The 20,429-nt window shown below is 36.6% G+C and overlaps 2 protein-coding genes across 3 annotated transcripts in view; one reads left to right on the top strand and one right to left on the bottom strand.

The window, feature by feature from the left end:
* MMP26 (matrix metallopeptidase 26) overlaps positions 1 to 20,429 on the top strand; it is a 368,531-nt gene that overhangs the window by 291,822 nt on the left and 56,280 nt on the right. The gene's annotated exons all lie outside the window — the stretch shown is intronic.
* On the bottom strand, positions 8,080 to 9,045 carry OR51G1 (olfactory receptor family 51 subfamily G member 1). The gene is given in 1 exon segment (XM_015115064.3): positions 8,080 to 9,045. A coding segment is annotated over 1 exon segment (966 nt).

Below are 20,429 nucleotides of genomic sequence, written 5' to 3'. Positions count from 1 at the left end.
CATTGAGACCCTTTCAAGGATCTTTAATCAATTCCCTAGCAGGCCTGGCTCCCTGGACCTCATTACCTCAGACCCTGGAGATAAAAGAAAAAGGGGCGAGGAGACTGGTCTTGTGACATACCGGGATGGGAAGCCCAGAGGATGCCATGCACCAACCATTGGTGAAGAATATGGAAAAAGTTTTGAACCAATTTCACTGCTTTGGGAAAGCAGAGTGGGTGCTATTGATAATGTTTTTTGTGTGATAGGGCATAACTCCAGTTAATGCACACTGGATAATTACATTCACTTTACAATCATAAGTGAATTTAAAAAGGGATTTTTAAATTGAATGCGTACTCCATCACGCAGGGGAGGAAGGAAATCAGGCTAGGTTCTTGGAAACACTGGGATGTTATTGATGATTATTCTGGGTGCTCAGGTAACCCTATATGCTCCTGATTCCTGACTACTCTCAGGGACTTCGTCTCCTCTTCCTGTCTCTGATCCACTCAGAACTCAGTCCTTTGATTCCAGACATCCAGGAGCTAATTGGAGAAACTAATCCATTCTTGTACATTTGGGGGTGAGAAGAGCCCCTGCAAAAGGTAATTAGAACTGAAAAGGAGTTTTTATGTGATTATACAAGGGTATGAAGAGTTAATCATCCATTTTTGGCCTCTGGGAAAGCTGATGAAGAAGGCATTTTAGAGAGAGAAATGAACAGGGCATTTCAGTGTTTTTATTACCCAGATAATTAGTAACCAGCTTACTTGATTTATTTTGGGAGTATAAAGCTGTAAATATTAGGAAACGCCCCCACAGTACCAAACCACTTATTATAGGTTATTTCAATTTGTTGGCCTGGCTGATGCCTTTGGAATGTGGCAAGCTTCCTCTTGTGGCCGCAGTTATCTTTGGTTGAGCATGTTGTATAAACATTTAAGTATCATGAAGCAGTGTTTTTCAACTCACAGTCCCCAGATAATATGGATCAGAAACTCTTACGATACTTGTTAAAATGTAGATTTCTGGTTCTCACCCCTGCAAGACAAAATCAGAAATTTTGACATTTGTAACAGCTACAAAGGTAAAGGAATTTTCACATATCCTTGTCTTTATGACTTTTCAACTCTAATTATAGAATTTTTATCCCCTCTATAATTAATAGTATATCTGTACTTTTAGCATAGAATTTGTTCCAAAATATGCTTACCTATTGTATTAGTTTGCTAGGGATGCTATAACAAAATACCAAACTGAGTAGCTTAACAACAGAAATATTTTTCCTTTTCTTTTTGCAGTTCTGAAGGCCAGCAAAATCTAAAATTAAAGTGTTAACAGATTTGTTTTCTCCTGAGACTTCTCTCCTTGTTTGCACATGTCCACTTTCTCGCTATGTTCTTCAACGCCCTTTTCTCTATGTGTGCGTGCCCCTGTTTTCTTCTTGGGCATCCAAATTTACTCTTCTTACAAGGACACCAGTATATTGAATTAAGGCCCACCGTGTTGGTCTAATTTTAACTTAAATACCCCTTTTATGCCTATATCATACTTTCTGTCACTCATTTATTCATCAATTTAGTAAATATTTTCTAACCAAAGTAATATTTTGCATATAATAAAATCATACATTTTATTTTCTGCCTCTCATATGTAATATTTATTTATAGCCTCTGAGGCAAAGTTCTGGGAGAAGAGAGCTGTTATTAGATGTGTTTTGGCAGAAACTTGATTTGAATGCCAGATATTCGGAAAGAGAGAGAGAAAAAAAAGCTAGAGAAAAAAAAGCTTGAGAAAGATATTTGATTAATATTTGAAATAGCTTTAATTAGAAAGAGTACAGAGATTCATCAATATTACAGAGAAGATAACCTTATGTGCTTTACATTTCAAACACGAAGTTTCTGTAAGGACAAAACAAGATATGATGTGGGGAAACTAGAATTCAGAAAGTCTAAAGGGCACAATGCCAAAAAGTTCAGTTTTCACGGTAAGATGTGACTCTGAGTCCTCATCCATTAGATATGTGATATTGATTACAGTAATTTATCTCATTGAACCTACTGTATAAAAGTGTTGTGCAAGAATTAAAGAAGAAATTGACTCTTTTATTAAATAGTAAGATAGCACTGAATATAGTTTGAGAAAATTAAAATTTTAACAGCATGTTTGATGTTCAGTGTCTTACTAGACAAACATTACAATCATTTAAAAATGTGTGTTAGAAACATACCTTTCAATTAACATTCAGGTGAAAACATACTTAAAATGGAAAAATCAGAGCCTGTTTAACACAAATTAGCATTTATTATGGTGAAGGCAATCAAGAATAAACTAGTTTGGGGATGAAAAAAGAGGCTCTCTGATGAGAAAAAGCCATATCTACCGCAAAAACAGTGCAAATAAGAGAAACATAGGTGTCCTGTGTCCCCACACTGCTCCCAGGGAGTGTCATGTAAGACATGGTGTTTAAAATAGGGAGTAGGAGGTGAAAATGAGAACAGTACCCATGACTGAATCTGCACCCATGCCACTAGGCAATACATGTAGTTTTCAGTTACACCAGAGCAGGCCAGGTTCATGTTACTTTTGTATAGACAGAGGAATAGGTCAGAATGCTCAGTCTGTAAGAAAAGAACTGTCTTAGAAGGACAGGGAGGGAGAAAACAAGGGCCAGGCTCTTGGTCCAAAACCAACCAACCAACCAACAAAACAAAACAAAATAGTCTCTCCTCTTGGACTCTGGAAAGATTGAGCTGTGAAGTGTACTTTAATGGTGAGAAATGACTTCCAAATTATCCAAGGTCATTGTGAGAAAACTTAAGACTCTATGAAGAAGAAAATGTGGATGAAGACCACATCAGCAGTAACCAGCAGTAACCTGGATGTCATTAAACTGGAAGACATCCAGGGCATCAGGAATGGTAGAAAAGGCAAAACCCAAGCCAGAGGCAACCAAGAGAACCAATAATTAATACATGAGCTCACAGAGGCGACAGGCATGTCTAACTATGTGTTCAGTTACCCAGGTGAGAGAGAAGATGGACATGACAAGCCAGGCAGGTACTTTCTCTGGAATGCCCATTCGAGTAAAGGCTGCAGGTTGGGTGCTGCCATTTATGAAAGATCCCATGCTTTTGTCTCTAGAGAGAAATCTCAATACCATTGGTTCAGCAGAAGGAAGTTTTGTCTGGCTTTTTCCATTGACATATTATAATGAACAAACAGAAAGTTGAATGTGCATGGTAATATGGTCTGGAAGAAAAGTTATATGTTGCCATTATTGTCCTGAACATTAGTATTTTCTTCAGAATATGTATCTTGCCTAATTTTGATCATTTTAATCGCTCCGATCTTTTTCAAATCTTATCATTTCTGATTGTTTATTATTAAGATATTCTTAGTTCTTTTATAGTTCTATAAAGCAGTAATTTGGACTTGTTTTCTGATAGTCGCTTGCTCTACTTCTTGTTTGGCATTGTGGGAATGAGACAAGAATAAAGAGAAGCACATAAAAGGAAGATAAATAATCACTTTTCTCCGGAAAGAAATCTTAGCTAGAAAGATAAGACTATGTTCTCATTTACTTAGTGATTCCTTTATGTGTTAATTTATTCATCACGTATAGGTTAAACTTTGTGTGCAGTTTTCTCCCTTTGCTCTCTCCCCTATCTCTTACTCTTTTCTCTCCCTCCTTCTCTATTTTCTCTGTCTCTTCTCTCTCCATGTCTCTTTAAAAGAACTTAATATAAATATAAAATTAAATTGATAAATTTTATTATATCTTTTTCTAACTTTTCAAACATTTTCTCATGACAACAATTATAATGAAAATGTAAGTCATTATAATTTTTAGAATTTGAAAATAAGATATATTAATATTTTAATGTACATCACATGTACTCCCACTTGACTGGCATTTCCAGGTCTAGCATGACATTTGATACTCTCAGAAGCCCAATGAAATACGTAGACAATAAACTTCCCTCATTTTATGAATGCCTAGGACAGTGCCAGGCATCACCTGGCTCACAGGATATATTTACTGACTGGTGAAGGAGATCACAGAGCCTTTCCTTGTGTGCATACATTCTCTTCTCTTTCTTGCATTCCTCTCTTCCTGAGTTCTGGTACTAGAATTCAATGTATCATATCTGACCACCGTAGCTGTTCTGTAGCTTCCCAAATCCACTCTCTTAAGTTCCCATTTGGTGAGAATCTGCAAACTGATTAAGCAACATTGTGAAAGAGGAAACTCTTTATAGTGAAATCTGCCTTCTTTCTCCCTCTATTTTTCACCACACTCTTAATTTCCTTATTTTAAAGAAAAACATTCAATTTTCAGATTTATATTTCTAAACACATTCATGAAAAGAGAAACTTGAAGGGTTGGAGTGTGGCTTCCTAATACTTTGTAGAGGACACTTTGCCACTGTGTGCTTAGCATAGGAGCAAGACTGGAAAGAGTTCTGCTCACCACCCACTCCTACCTCTAGGTCTCCAGTCCCGTGCTTAGGACCTGAATGCATGTCTAGTTTTCTTTCCAAATTACCTATTTGTTTGAAGAAGTTTCACTAGACTGAGGTTTTCTGGGCTTTCCTCCATCACAGATAACTTCCTGCCATATCGCTGCATCTTAATTCTTTCTCTCCTACATCTAAATTTTGTTCTTCAGAAAAGCACAGTAAAATCCACAGCAGGAACAAAGCAAAGCCGCTAGCTTGCCTGTTTTCCTCATGCCTGAGAAGTTACTGGTTTACTTACCTGTACTGAGAAGCACGGCAAGGACAAGTGAATGAGTCTAAAAGGTGATGAGAGGGGCTTGGGTCAGAGATGGAAAAAAAAGGGAGGAAAGAGGCTATTATGTTTTGCTGATACCTAGATTTCTGTCTTTATGGGACCTTTTTGTAAGTGCTCTTTGTGGTCTTTTAAAGAAACCTAAGCCTTCTTCTCTTGGCTTCTAACATTATTCAGAGACCTTTGCCAGCCCTGAGTTTAATCCTTCCTTAATGTAAGTAGCTAGTAGAACCAAGAGTAGGCCATCTATAACTAGCTTGTGTAAGTGCTCTTTTGCTTGCTGTACCTTCCTTCCACATTGTTTCCACAATGCACTTCTACTCCTCTTATTGAGCTCTGACTATTTCTACAAGTTCCAGCTTAATTTCTTCCAACATAGTTCCATTCTAGCCACTGACATTTGGAGATTGGGCTTTACACCAAACTCATTATGACACAGAAAGGAAACCTCCATACTCTGACATGAGGCCCCAGATGTAAGAGGTGCTCAGAATATTATGGAGAATCACGGTCATAATGATAATAGCAAAGACCATATAATTAAATGCAAAGCAAGCACAGAACAATTAAATATAATTCCTTCAGTATGGTTTCAGGTAGTGTTGTGTGCAGTTCTGTCAAGGACTTTGGTTTCATTTCTCAGCCCCAAATGGGGAGAGAAATTGTATTATAAAAATCCTTTGGGTTTCATTCAAATTTTACCTATATTTAAGGTTTACCATCATATGTTGATTCTCTATAAAATATCCAAAATGAGAAGGGTAATCTTTTCTCTAATATCCTACCTAAAAAGTATACTTTAATTCAGAAAATAAAATGCTTCTAGTAGTAAATAAAAGCAGTCATTACTGGTAGGTATCAGATGTCGTCTTTGAGTGTTTACTTAGACATAACACTATAGGAACAAGTGAATATTTATTGAATTCTGTGAGTGTAGAGACAGCTAATCTTTTACGTCAAACCACTGGAGATTATTTAGATTCTGTCCTGATTTCCAAACAATATTCCATGAGCTGAGTAACACGTTGGTATTGAAGGGATAACTGACAAATGGCAGAAAACACAGGCACAGCTTGTAGGACTTTTATATTCTTACGACAAGTGGATGAAGTACCTATCTTATTTGAAAACACTTCTTTTCCCTAGGCTCACAATTTAGATGTCATCCAAAGAGCTCTGCTATAACCAAGTTGTCCCAAATCCTGCCTTGGGGCCTCAGTCGAGCAAAGAGAGAAGGATACTGACTTTCCCAAAAGAAGCCCAGTATGAGTAAGTGGACTAGGTTGTAAACATGGATAAAGTACAATAAAACACAATAAAATAAAATAAATGACAGTGACAGATCAGTGAGGGATTCCAGTCATGCACTGGCCAAAGGCTCATGACTTCATCCAGTATGGAAACACTGTACTAAGAAAAAATGTAGTTACAGAAGGTTTCTAATTTGGGACACATATGCATGCATGTGCATATCTACATGGTTTCACTTGTGTGAGCATGTAAGCACTGTCATGCAGTGCATGTGTCTTATCAAAAACTCGGTATTTCATTAGGATGTATATTTGTATGAATCTACATATTTAAAATACCTGAGCTATTGTCTACCTTTGTATGTATTCACGATCATATGCACTTATTTAAAGTTATGCAAAAGTGGTTATGTCTACAGTTGTTTTCTTTGGTGTTTTATTCACAGGGAAAGAAGAAACTCTAAAAAGATCTTTTTTAATTTTAAAAAAGTTTTATTAAATGTTATTGCTTTTAAAAATTTTGTATAATTTTAAAGGGTACAAGTGTAGTTTTGTTACATAGATATATTGCATAGTGGTGAAGTCTGGGCTTTTAGTGTAACTATCACTCAAGTAATGTGTATTGTATCCATTAAGTAATTTCCCATGCCTTACTGCCATCCCATTCTCCCACATTTCTGAGTCACTAGTGTTTATTATTTCAAACACTATGTCCAGGTGTAAACATTATTTAGCTTTCACTTATAAGGGAGAACATGTAGTATTTGACTTTCTGTTTCCGAGATGTTTCACTTAAGATAATGGCCAACAAGCATAAGAAAAAATGATCAACTTCATTGATAATTTTTTAGTGTAGGTAACTTGCTTCTAGCTCTACTAGTTAAATTTACTTCTTCTTCATGGTGAATTTCACATTTTTATGTTTTCCTTCTGGAGACTTTCCTTTTTGGCATCTAGAGTCAAGCCAAGGTAACTAGAAAGAGAAGCAATTGCTGAGTCAAAATCCTCTCCTTCTCATGACTCCACATAAAGTCATGGCAGAGAATACCTCTACCTACATGAATATATAAAGAGTTACTAAGTTCACTCCCTATGTGTCTAGATATATGTGATAATGCACAGAAATGAATTCACACAAACTGGCCAACTAGGACATATGTACCAACACAAACAAGCATGACACAACAGATATATATGCTGAGAAATATCAAAATACACCAAGAAAGAAAAGCAGCAGTATTTGTATCTTCATGCAGACTTTGACATGGCTAGATACAGAGATGAGAGAAACATCTTACAAATAAGCATAAAATAACACATACATTTCTTTTATCTTTTTACTCTTTTACCATCATAAATAAAGGAAGAAATCAAGCCTTTTCCCTAGTCACTCAGATAGTGAGTGATAATCCTCAATCTCAATTACATCTTTTGAGGATTATCCATGAACAATTTTGTGTTGTTTCAATTTGATAACTTCCCTTAAACTCCCAGGGCGTCTTCTCCTTTTCTCAATTTTGTGGGCATATGCTTAGTAAAGACTGTCATGAAAAGTCATTACCTGGGGTGTGGATATAGATATGTACAAATATGTTTTAAATGAATAAAATTTGTCTTTATGATAAAGTAACGTAAAAATAAATAAAAATATGTTTAAACAGTTAATCTTCAATGAAATTAACTGGCCAGAGAACTGAATGATGAAACTTTTGTACTGTCTTATATTTTGTCCATTCATAATGGTTAATATTTGTTGAGAATTGCATATTTTCCAGATACTGTGTTAGAACACTACATAAATTATTTAATCTTTACAACATCCCTATGAGGAAGTAAGGTATTATAATTATTTCCTTGCTCATTCTGTAGTTGAGGAAACTGGAGAACAGAGAGGTAAGTAACATTCACCTGGTCACACTGCCTTATGTTGCACAGCCAATTGCCTTTTTGTTGACAGTCAACAGTTTATTATTTTGCCACAGCATAGCTGAAAACAAACAAACAGAAACCTGTGGGCTTTATGTCCAAAACTTCCTCTCTTCACTCTAACTTAATCCTTCCAAAAACACCTAAGTGACTTTATAAACTGAAACTTCTTAATGATGCACTGGCGAATTTGCTTGGTCTTGATGCTGTAGACAATGGGGTTCATGAGGGGTGGTACCAGCAGATACACATAGGACATGAGGAGGTGTACAACGCGGGGCAGATGTTCACCAAAACAATGTACAAGAGATAAGCCAATCATGGGGATGTAGAAGAGCAGTACAGCACAGATATGAGAGATACAGGTGTTGAGGGCTCAGAGTCGCTCCTGGCAGGATGTGAAGCTGAGCACGGTGTGAAGATTGGCGGCGTATGAGAGAAACATGAGCAGGGAGTCCATACCCACAGTGCAGGCCACAACAAAGAGCCCGTAGATGTGATTGACAGTGATGCCAGAGCAGGCCAGCTTCATGATCTCCAGGAGAAGACAATAAGCATGAGCCAGCACATGGGAGCAGCAGTACTGGAAGCGCTTCAGGAGGAATGGCAAGGGGAGGATGAGGAGGGCACTTCTAAGCACTGAGCTTAGCCCCATCTTGACAATATGTACAGGTATCAGGGTGGTGGAGTAACGCAGTGGGTTGCAGATGGCCATGTAGCGGTCAATGGACATGGATAACAGAACTGATGACTCCACTAGAGACAAGGTGTGAATGAAGAAGAGCTGAGTGAAACAGGCAGGGATGCCAATCTCTCTGGCATCAAACCAGAAAATGCCCAGGACAGTGGGCTGTGTGGAAAGGCAAAGGCCTAAGTCTGTGAGAGCTAGCATGCCCAAGAAATAGTACATGGGTTCATGGAGAGTAGCATCAGTACGGATGACGTGGAGAATGGTGAGGTTCCCCAAGATAACTGTCAGGTAGATGAAGCAGAAGGGAATAGAGATCCAGCCATGGAGACCTTCTAGACCTTGGAAGCCCATCAGGAAGAAAGCGGCTCTTTGGAGGTTGCTATTATAAAGAATTGCCATAACTTTACAATCTTGGATTCAGAAACCTGCAATATAGAATGAGATTCCTGGAAAGTGACAAGGCTGAATTCTCACCCATCTAAATGTCCCAAGATCAGCCAGTAAGGAAGCATCTGCAGATGGCATAGGGGAGAACTGGGTGGGAGCTGATCTATTAGCCTTTTCTACTGGGTCTAGGAAGGAGACTTTTGATGGATGAAGAGGCAAATAGTAGTAGGCAAATCTGAAGCCTGGAACGAAGGAACATCTTGGAAGAATCTTGGACTTCAGAAAACATTTCTAGAAAAGGGGAGTTTTGGATTTCGTTCTGAGAGATATGAAGAGAGATGTGTGTCTTTAATAGCAGGGCAATTAAGCCAGGACTGGATCTAGAGATAGAGAGGCAGAAGAGATTTACACTAGGTTTGAAGCACAAGGAGCAAAGGAGAAAAATCTGAAATCACCAGGAAAAGCCTGAAATCTTTGGTTTAGAATGAGGAAACTAAATCAGAAGGCACTCAGAGTGAGTTTTGCCTGTGGGGCTGGGATTGATATGACATCTAGGTATCCAGGTCTATTCCTGTAACATCTGAACCGAGTTCTCCTTTGTTCTGCCTTCATAAATTTTATTCAATTGCATTGAAAAATGCTCTACTGAGTTATATATATACATAAGTGTAGTGTGACTAGTACATTGTTTGTCACATGCATTAAAATAATAAAAGATAACATTTCTTAAATACATTACAAGCCTGTTACTTTTGTAAGTGCCTAATGTGTATTACATCATTCAACTCTGACACCAATTCTAATTTAGTTCTACAATTAAATTTAAAATCCCATGGGTTTCCTATCTTGGAAAAGTCTATGAATAGACATTTCCATTACGTAAATACCATTCAGTAAGTCAAGATGGATGACAACAGAAGACACATGTGTTAGAGACCAAGTCCAGTTTGGGATGTGCTGAATTTAAAGATAAATTTCTGGTGAGAGGGTCTAGAGGATATTAAATGTAGTGATTGTGGTGTGATTCAGGGCTTGAGTTACAGGTGTGCACCATGGGTATGGAGAAAATTCCTAGGAGATACAAGGTAAAAAGGAAAGACGGGGGTTCAGTTCATAAAACTAGTAACTTTTAAATGAGAGCAGGTCACAATGTTAAAACTACAAAGGAGACAGAGAATGGAGAATCAAAGAAATAGGATGAAAGTAATAGTACATAATGTCAATAAAATCAAGCCACCACTGTTGACTACAAAAAAAAAAAAAAAAAAAAAAAAAAAGATGAAGTAGGAAAAGGTTTCTTTTTTTTGACATTTTACTTACAATGGCTAAGTCATTGTTAATTTTGTTGATTTTTCAGAGACTGTTTTAATAGACTGGAAAAGCATTATAAGGGCTTACCTTATTAGTGGGGTAAGGAGGATTAAGTAAAAAGTTTATATTCTGTGCCATTTCCCTCTGAGAGAAAATCTACAGATGGGTGAGAATATTAGGATTTTGTAGGAAAGAAAGATAGGAAGTTGAGGATATTCTTTCAAAAAGCTTCCTTTTTTTTTCCTGGTAAAGTCGAAGCACATTGAAGGGTCTCTACTGAAGAAAGAATATCATCCCTCTAGCTTTTGCCACTCACATTTCAAATCCAAATGAATAACAATAAAATAACATAATAATTGGTATAAGAATAAAACCATTCTTGTTTTATGATTTCAAATGAGAAGCAATAAAAGGATACAAAGAGGGATGACAAGGAAAGAGGAAGAAATAAAGGAAAGAAGTAGAGACTTGGAGGGGAACTGGGCTGTGAAGGAAAAAGAAGATATGGAAGGATTTGCAGAGTTTGCTGTGAGCAGCTTAAGCAGTGATGCAAGCCCTTATGGGATTGAGAGCATTGATTAAGTGAGAAAATGGCAACATATTTTAATAAGAAATGACAATAAAGAAGAGAAAATTTTCCATCAATAAAAGAGAGATTCAAATAAAAGTTTAAATATATGTGTGACTTTTCAGCCAGCAGAGACACAGTGAGGCTGCTTTCATTCTATCTTACTCTGAGCCATTTCAGAGTATGAGAAATACCAGAAACATTTGGAGGTCATCTATTATCACATTTATGTCTCCAGACAGAGAAGAGTCATTCTACCTACCTAGTGAGAGGCTGCAATCATAGTATTCCATCCTATTTATTTTCTCACTTTCAAAATATATTCCTTGTATATTATATTTTGGATATGGGTAAGAGGCAAGTGTACAAGGTATGAGGAAAAATAAATAAATAAAAGCACATCCTGACTCACACCCAAGAAATGGAATTGCTGCGTCATCAGAGCTCACAAGCCTAGCACAGATTTGGAACTTAATAAAGTCTGCTCAATACATGTGGAATAAATGTATGAGTGACTGGATAAAAAGAGATGAAATGCAGTAGGGATTACACAGAATCCTATTGTCCATTTTCTTCTCAATGGCACTTACCTCCAGAGCAGTGGATCAGAGAAGTGTCATCTGGTTTCCTCCACTAGACTGCATGACACACCACTTTCCTTTCAGCTCTAATTTATTGAAATAAAGGAATGTCATCCTAGGGTTTATGACAGACAGAAAAGAGGTGAGCCAGGCAATGATCCTGATGAGACTCTGACTCCCTCTGGCTCGTATTCCTTATATGATTGCATACAAAGTTGTTAACTATTATCAGCATCTGTCTTTATGATCAGTCTCCAAAGTATCTTCGAAGTACAATCATGACTTTATCTTAGTATAGCGCTTAATTGTTACAAAGTGCTGTCAAATCCACTCTAATTGTCATGATACAATTTAAGGTGAGGAATGTAGAAAAACTAGTGCTTTGAATGATGAGAAAAGAGATGACAGGCAGCAAGGTTTAAACAAAATGATAAACGTGACTTTTACAAGATCACACAGAATGACAAAGCTAGGACTAGAACCACAGGTCAATCTTGAGTCCATCTGCCCCTCAAAACTGCCTTGACTGACATGATGAGGGGATTCAGCAAATAGCTAAGACTGAGAGCTCAGTGTGTGGCTCAGGTTCCCTGTGCCTAGTAATCTCTGTGTTCTGACTGTTGTCTATGTGCTTCTGCTTGCAATGTATACCTGAGTCCTGACAGTTGGAGAGAAAAGGGTTTGGAGAACATACTTCCATTCAGAGCTCAGGTTTGATGGTAGCTCAGCTACAAGACTATTCCCTGTTTAGAATCAAGGCCTTTTCGAAGAGCCCAAAAGCTTCTCCTCAGGGGCCTTTCCCGAGTCTAAGAATTCCCTGATGAGTTCTCATGGCTTTTTCTGAGGATAGAGGTCACAAGAGGCTGGGAAATCCCAATTCTTGAGTAATGAGATAATAAAATCAAGTGTTAAGAGGGGAATCTATCATCTGTCATGCCTGATCTGTGGGCAAGGGATACTAAATGATACTTTCAAGATATTAGGATGTTTCTAGTTGTGCATTTCAAGTTTTAAAATTGGTTGGGAAAGACCTAGCCAGGCCTGAAGGTATTGCGGGATGGGGATGGGGGTGGGGTGGTGGGGGAGGGGGGAGAGAGAGAGAGAGAGAGAGAGAATTTACTCAGATTCCAGCACTTTCTAGTCATGTGACTATATGACCTTGGACAAATTACTTAATCTTTCTGAGATTATTTTCTTAGGTTTTAAAAAAGGAATTTTTCCTCTATTTTTTTTTTTTTTATACACAATCTAGTACACTATCAGACATTCTTCCTGTTTCAGAGTTTACTGCTAGTATTGTAGCAGGACAAGCGGCAGACAAAACTCCTCAGACACCTTGTTATAGAAGGAAGGGATTTATTTGGCCGGGGGCATCGGCAAGACTTCAGTCTCAAGAGCCAAGCTCCCCGAGTGGGCAATTCCTGTCCCTTTTAAGGGCTCACAACTCTAAGGGGGTGCATGTGAGAGGGTCATGACTGATTGAGCAAGCAGGGAGTACGTGACTGGGGGCTGCATGCACCAGTAATTAGATCAGAACAAAACAAGATAGGGGTTTTCACAGTGCATTCCTATACAATGTCTGTAATCTATAGATAACAGAACCAATTAGGTCAGGGGTCAATCTTTAACTACCAGGCCCAGGGTGTGGCACTGGGCTGTCTGCCTGTGGATTTCATTTCTGCCTTTTAGTTTTTACTTCTTCTTTCTTTGGAGGCAGAAATTGGGCATAAGACAATATGAGGGGTGGTCTCCCTTAGTATAATTTGGTTTGAGTTTAGGGAGAAGGAGAGCTCTCCTCAGCCTTCCATCTAAAACCACAGGTTTCTTAATTACCACTGGCCATTCTTTGTGTTTTCTCCACAGTACACACGTAGTTTGAGTTATAATTCAGAAATTTATACTCTAAATGTCAATTTCATATCTTCAGATGGTTCACCAACCTATTTTAACTACCAACATCTATATCAAGTGTTTTTCCAAAATCAATGTAAACAGTTGGAATAAACATCTGAACAGAAGAGCTGAAACGTAATGGATTTTAAGTAACACAATTATTTAAATAATTAGTAGAGAGAGCATAATCTTCAGTTGCCAGGATTGGAATTAATTTATACTTGTTGTCTTGGTTTCCCAACCAGTTTTAGATCTGTCTCAGATTTTTTAAATTTTCTTTTTTTTTCACATAAGCCTTAGATAATAGCAGTAAATCGAGCTGGGATGGGTTGCTGGATATCCTCTTTGTACTTCAAAGTTCTGTTGCAGCTTCATCTAGACATATGGGATACATGTGCAGTGCACACAGTTCTCACTTTAACACATTAGTAAATCTGAAGAATGACCAGTGAGATCCCGTCTCTCTTTTCTTGACCATTTGCAGTGGAATATTAAAGCTAAAAAGACAGCAGGCAGGGATCTCACTGATACAATGAAATGTAATGGAACACAAGAATGCAAATGTAGCTAACTTTTTCCATGTCCAATTGTTGGCAGGCAATGTATTTGTCAATGCTGGCCCTTCTAGATACTTTTTTTTTTTTTTAAATCAAACACTTTGGTTACTTCTTCTGCCAAAGCTTGTTAAGTGAATGAAACTACTAACTACAAGTAGTCTAGAGTCAAAAAGAAATTATTTGATTAAGTAAACCCAAAAATATGTGCAGGAGAGAAAAACCAATGTGTTTAGTGTTTATCATTTATTTGAATGGTATGACTTATTTCACTATTTGAGAACATTATTTTGTAATAAACTCATTAGCTGCAAAGAGTTTGGCAAATGAAAGTTCATGCTTCAAATTTACTCTATTTCTGTTTCTCAGAAAAAAATGATAATGAATTCAAACTTTGTACAAAATGTTTGATAGCATGTAGTATGGTGTCAAACTGTGGTGGCCAAATTGACATAATCAATCACATGACAATAAGAAAAAAAATAGCATCAAGGTCAAAAGTTTGTGGATTTTCTTCAGAACATTGTATATAAAGGTGCTTATCCACAGCTACTGAAGGTAGATTCACATGTTATGCTATAAATTCATAACTTTTCAATTAGATTGAATAACTGTTCATTCAAATTAATTTTACTCCCTTTGTTTTGCAGTTTTTCTAGTCATTGTGAAATAGAAGGGATAGCTGTTGTGAGGTTGGCTCCAGTAGCAAAAGCTAGATTATGTTAATTCTGACTCAGTATTTAGATGCTTTAGATAGAAAAATCAGTTAATTTTATGTTTAATTATGTTATTCTAATTCATTATGCAAAGTATAGTTTTTGAGCATTTTTTCTGTCCAAGTTTTATTCTGTAAAACATTTAACCTTATTGTGAATGCTATTTTTAATTTGATTAAGAAGTTCAGCATTAAAGATACAGATTTTCATGTAGCAATAGTACAAATGCATATTTTGTTTTTAGAGGACAGCAATATGATAAAAACAATCAATGCTCTTGTAAAATTGAGAAACATTTTGTTCAAAAATGTACTTGGAATAATCTTGGTGTGAACATAATTTATCACTGTATACAGACAATTCTTTCAATTTCTTTGATTTATATATACATTTATAGTAACCAAATTAGGACATTTTGTGGCAAATATTATATTAATTTAAAAAATAAAAACGTCAGCATTAAATTACAGGTTTTTTGTTGTTGTTATTGATCATCTTCAATCAGATTCTAAAGATAATCGAGTCTCTGGAGTACTACTTGGTAAATCAGTCTAATTTGGTGTAATAGATGTAAAGATGTGCTTCTCAGTTCCCACTTGAAGAAACCATTTGTTGCCTAGCTCTAAAGAGTGTGGGTAGCTAATGAATGCTTCAAGGTATACCTCGGATACCCGGCTGAAGCCACACTCTTCTTGGGATGACCTAATAGTAAAAGAACAAAGTGAAGTGTCAGTGCTGGCCCCTTTCTTGCCAATGGGGGAAACTCCTTTTTTGAGCCATCTTTGCTCATAAGCTCCCATTTGGGCTGACAGAAACTTTACCATCTCCGAATCATGGTCTAATGGCTCCACCTACCCAATCCTCATTCTGCCCCTTCTACTTCACACATATAAAGACTTTGCCTTACTATGCCTTTGCTCAAAACAAAATAGACGTCTTTATTCAAAGTATTGAAGAGTTGGATTACCCCCAAATTTAGATTTAATACTGTTAGCAAACTGAAATTATTTGCTAACTCAAGGCTTGTTTACTAAACTTGTACATGGTTATAGATTGCTTAAGTCTTAGAGGAGATTTTTACACTCAAAAATAGTTTTTGATTAAAACTATTTTACTGGTTAACATTTCTCAATTAATAAATACTATATAAATAATATTTACATATATACTTTTATTTCTTTTTGCAGCCTTGTTTATTCTTAAATGTGTCTAATTGTTAATTTTAAATCATTTTAATTATTAAAGAGTAGTTGAAGTATTTTAAGAAATTAGGAAAACTCTAAGTATAGATATAGCTAAAGATAACTTATAAGGCTAAAGGTGAAATTAGCACTATTGTAAAAACTCATAGTAGAAAGATAGATAGATATATATTTGTAAGAGAGGGAGAGAGAGAGAGACAGAGAATATTGCAAGCTTGAATTTTTTGAGGAAGATAAATGTTCAATATCAGAAATTCCATCAACTAATATGATATTCTGTGACTGGATGAGTATGAAGAGCAATGTGAGACAGGTTCTGGAAGGGTTATCAATGGGGAGTTATGTAAAATCCTTTTGCAGATTACCTGGGTGATCTATCAGCATTTAGTTTCTGAATTGGTAAACATCCCACTTAGTATTGTCCTGCCTCATATGCAGGTAGTGTCTCTTTTTTAAGGCAGGAAGATATGAAATTTAGTTTTGGGTAACTTGCATTAAGTTTTGATAGAGAGAAATGGCATTTTTCTTAGAAATGAGAATGCAGTAGGTCGGTAGCATACATATAGAAGGCTTTATGTCAGGTGGCAAATAATAGGAATAATTCTCATTTTACTGTCTTTTAAGGAGGAAGCATGAGGATTGGGAGTATATAGGGAGACTAAAGAAGCTGGCACATGTTCAGTTCTTTTCTACTCCCTATCATCCTGCTTTCTTGGTTTGGGAGAAAAATGAACGTAGCAGCTCAACAAGAATGCAAAGTAACCATATTTTAAGTCATATTTGATGATCAGCTGAAATAGCAGTTACCATTTTGAACAACTTCTGGATGGTCTCCATCAGTGCTCAGCAACAGGTAGGCACAGACACACAGGTGGAGGTCTACACTGATTCGTCATTTGCAGTTCGTGAAACTGACTATGAAACTAAATAAACAATCATTCTGTTCTGTGTTGGAGAAACGGCAGCTCCAAATTATGTATCACGTCCCCCATCAAGAGATGGAATGTATTTCTCTTCCTTTGAATCTGAGCTTGTTCCATTCATGTATAACTAACAGATGCAGTGGAAATGACCCTTTATTTGTTGCAGCTATAGTCCTTAACAAGACTAGAAGTTTCTATCCTGTTTCCTGGTATATTCTCTTTTGTTCTTGAAAGCAGTTTTTCTTGGAAACCAGCTAACATGCTCATAGAAGCCTAAGCTACTTGGAGTGGCATATGTAGGAGCTTAGCTGAACTCAGCAAGCATCAGCTGCCAGCTTTGGGAATGAACCACATTCAAAGTGTATCCTCTGTCCCATTGAAGGTGTCCAGTTGGTACTATGTGGAGAATAGACAAGATATCCCTGCTGAGCTCTGCACAAATTACACAGCTTTGGTCAAATACATAATTGTTGTTGTTTTGGGTCACTTAGCTTTGGAGTGGTTTGCTATCCAGCTATTTCTGAACATGGTTCCTGGTCAAGAAACCTAATTTTCTTTGTAGTCAAATCAAGTCCCTAAAGTCACTGTCTCAGTTTCTCTGACCTTTTGGCTTTACTTACTACTCTCCTCTGTCAAAATACACATCATTTTCACTAGTTTCTCTCAAGATCTTTATTAAGTGTATTTATTCACGGCATTATAAAAATAAAATTTAATAGCCTTGTTTACAATCTAAGACAAACATTGGCATTGAAGCATGTGTTGGACACAGATAAAACAAACAATGACATGAATAAGTTATGAGAAAACCTTATTTCTCTATGATGTTAAATTGTATGTATGGTTTTCTAAAAGTGTTACAGAAAGCTGAAAATATCTCTGTAGAATATCGTAGGAAAATATTTAAAAGTATTGGGAGAATAATAAAATTTGGAGTAATTATTATAAACTGAGGATTAAAGATGACAATATGTGTGTATTTGTGTGTGTGGTTTTTGTGACTCTATATATGTTATCTCAATGTTTGCTAAGTGTTCACTCATTTATTTATTCAAAATTATTTGTGTTCATACCGTGGGCTACTCAATGTGCTCACAACCGGTATGAAGTAGTAAAAAGGCAGACAATCACTAGTCTCCTGGGATTCACATTCTAATATCAAATAATTGTTTAAGGTCCTATAAACACAGGTTATATATGCAAAAACAACACCTATGACTCTAGGATTACAAGGCAATTTACATGGTATGTAAAATGATTAATAAAGATGGAAAGATTGATATTTAAGAGATATTTAAAAGTCTATTTAGGCTGGAAACGGTCAGGGAAGGCTTCAAAGTGAAAATGCAGTCTTACTTAGAAAAAAGATTGAGGAAAATAGTTATATCTTCACCAATTATTTTTAAATTATAAAAGAGATAATCTCTAGAGAATGGGTATAATTAGCTAATTCTAAGAGCTGGGAGTAAAATATATATGCAGAAAAGGTTTAAAAAGCAATAGCCAGAGCTAAGAATGTACCCATGAGAAGATAAAGTATTTTTTTGTAATATGCGCCACCAAAATAAACAATTGAGATATGGTCATTTGGGGTTCTTTAAAAAAATACCCTTTGTAATAATGTAATTGACTAGTATGACTCCAGAATAATAGCTTTTGTAGTTTGAATTTACATCCATCCAAATATGCAGTTAATATACATATTTTTAAAATTTTTAAGTCTGTGCAAGGTGACCTCGAATTAGGTCAAACATTGCATCATCAACAAAACTTGAAGAAATAATTTAGCTCTTCTCATAATAGGCATTTGTTTGCTACGAATATAAAAAAAAGTAGGAGAATACATTTTTATAGGTATTTTTTCATATTATTTTATTGGCATGTACTTTAAAAAGCAGGAAGCAGATGCTTCCAGTCTTCCTTTAAGGCTTAAATTATTAGATGTACAATCTTAGAATCAGAGAGCTGAAGTAATTTTCACAAACTCACAGGGGCATAAGGGCACTTAGGGTACTGAATATCAAAAGTCATTCATTCTATGAACTCTATCTGACTATAAAATACAAGACCATAAATACATGACTATAAAATAAAATATAATATACTCTAGTATATTATACTTTCTTCCAGTGAAACATTCAACATCTATTTAGTTGCCACTTTAGATTCATTCCCTTTCTCATTCTTTTGGTCAACTTCTTTTTGGACAAAGTTTCCCCACAACCTTTTCTCGGATTTGATGGGTCTTCACACAGTACACAATGGGATTCAACAGGGGTGGAACCAGCAGAAAAATATCAGCCATGAGGACATGGATCGTAGGAGACACATCCCTGGCACACCAGTGGAGCATGGCAGTACTCAGCATGGGCACATAGAAGATAAGCACAGCACAGATGTGAGAGATGCACATGTTGAGGGCCTTGCTGTCTGGGGGTAGCAATTCCCAGTACAGCCCTTAAAATCATAATGTAGGAGAAGATAGTAAACACCAAGTCCAGCATAGTAGAAAGTGCTGCACAGAGTCCATAGACAACATTGACTCTGTTGTCAGAACACGCCAGCTTCACGACATCCTGGTGGAGACAATAAGAGCGGGAGAGCAGGTTTCGATGACAGTATCCCAGCCTTTGCAAGAGAAAGGGCAGTGGAAGGATCAAAAGAACATTCTTGGAGGTCAGAAAAAAACCGTTTTGATGACTCTGGGACTAGTTAAGATAGTGCTGTATCTCAAAGGATTGTGGATTGCCACATACCGGTCAAATGCCATTACAGACAGTACAGAGGCTTCACCGACTATAGACAGATGGATAAAAAATTCCTGGGCAAAGCATGAAGCTGCATGAATTTCACGGACATCAAATAGGAATAGTCCCAAAGTGGTGGGTAAGGAAGAGAGAGACAGCCCTAGGTCAGAGATGGAGAGCATAGAAAGCAAATAGTATGTAGGTTCATGGAGGCTTTGCTCTGTCTTGATAAAAAAGAGGATGGTAAAATTACCCATCAAAGAAAGAAGGTACATGGATAAGAAAGGAATGGATATTCAGATGTGACTTTTCTCCAGTCCAGGGATCCCAATAAGGAGGAATCTAAGGACTTCCATTTTTGTGTCATTAAGAGGAGACATGACACATAGGAAGATGCTTTACTAGGTGCTTACCTCAGTGCAGTTGGAAATTTCTTAAACGAAGTTATGGTAGAAGATATTGCTTTCTGTCACATTATAGATACTAAGAGTAGACAATTCTTAATGTCAAACATTTATATTTCTACTGTCAGTTCAGACTGAAAAAAAAAAAAAAAAGAAAAGAAAAGAAAAAGAAAGCCAAACATAACAGCACATGGGAAGAATATGAGTTATTTCCTCACCCAGGAGTTTGTTGGAATTTGTTAAATTATCAAACAACTTAGGCTTTGCACACTTAACAATTCCAGACAATCCTTTGACTACATGAAAATACTCATGTCTCAATCTCATGAAACCAGTTATCTTATTTCAATTTTATAAAAACATCTTATTTCAATTTTATAAAAACTTCTTGAGCAAGGAAAGCAAAATTTTGAAGGAAACAGCACAGTTTACTCTGGATTAGGAGGGAAATTAACAAATTATCCCAAACCTATAATCATACCAACGTATATGTATAG

Source organism: Macaca mulatta, chromosome 14 (assembly GCF_049350105.2).
Source record: "Macaca mulatta isolate MMU2019108-1 chromosome 14, T2T-MMU8v2.0, whole genome shotgun sequence".
In the NCBI taxonomy this organism is placed as follows: Eukaryota; Metazoa; Chordata; class Mammalia; order Primates; family Cercopithecidae; genus Macaca; species Macaca mulatta.
The sequence above is the reverse complement of the archived record's forward strand: the minus strand, read 5'-3'. Positions and strand labels throughout refer to the sequence as shown.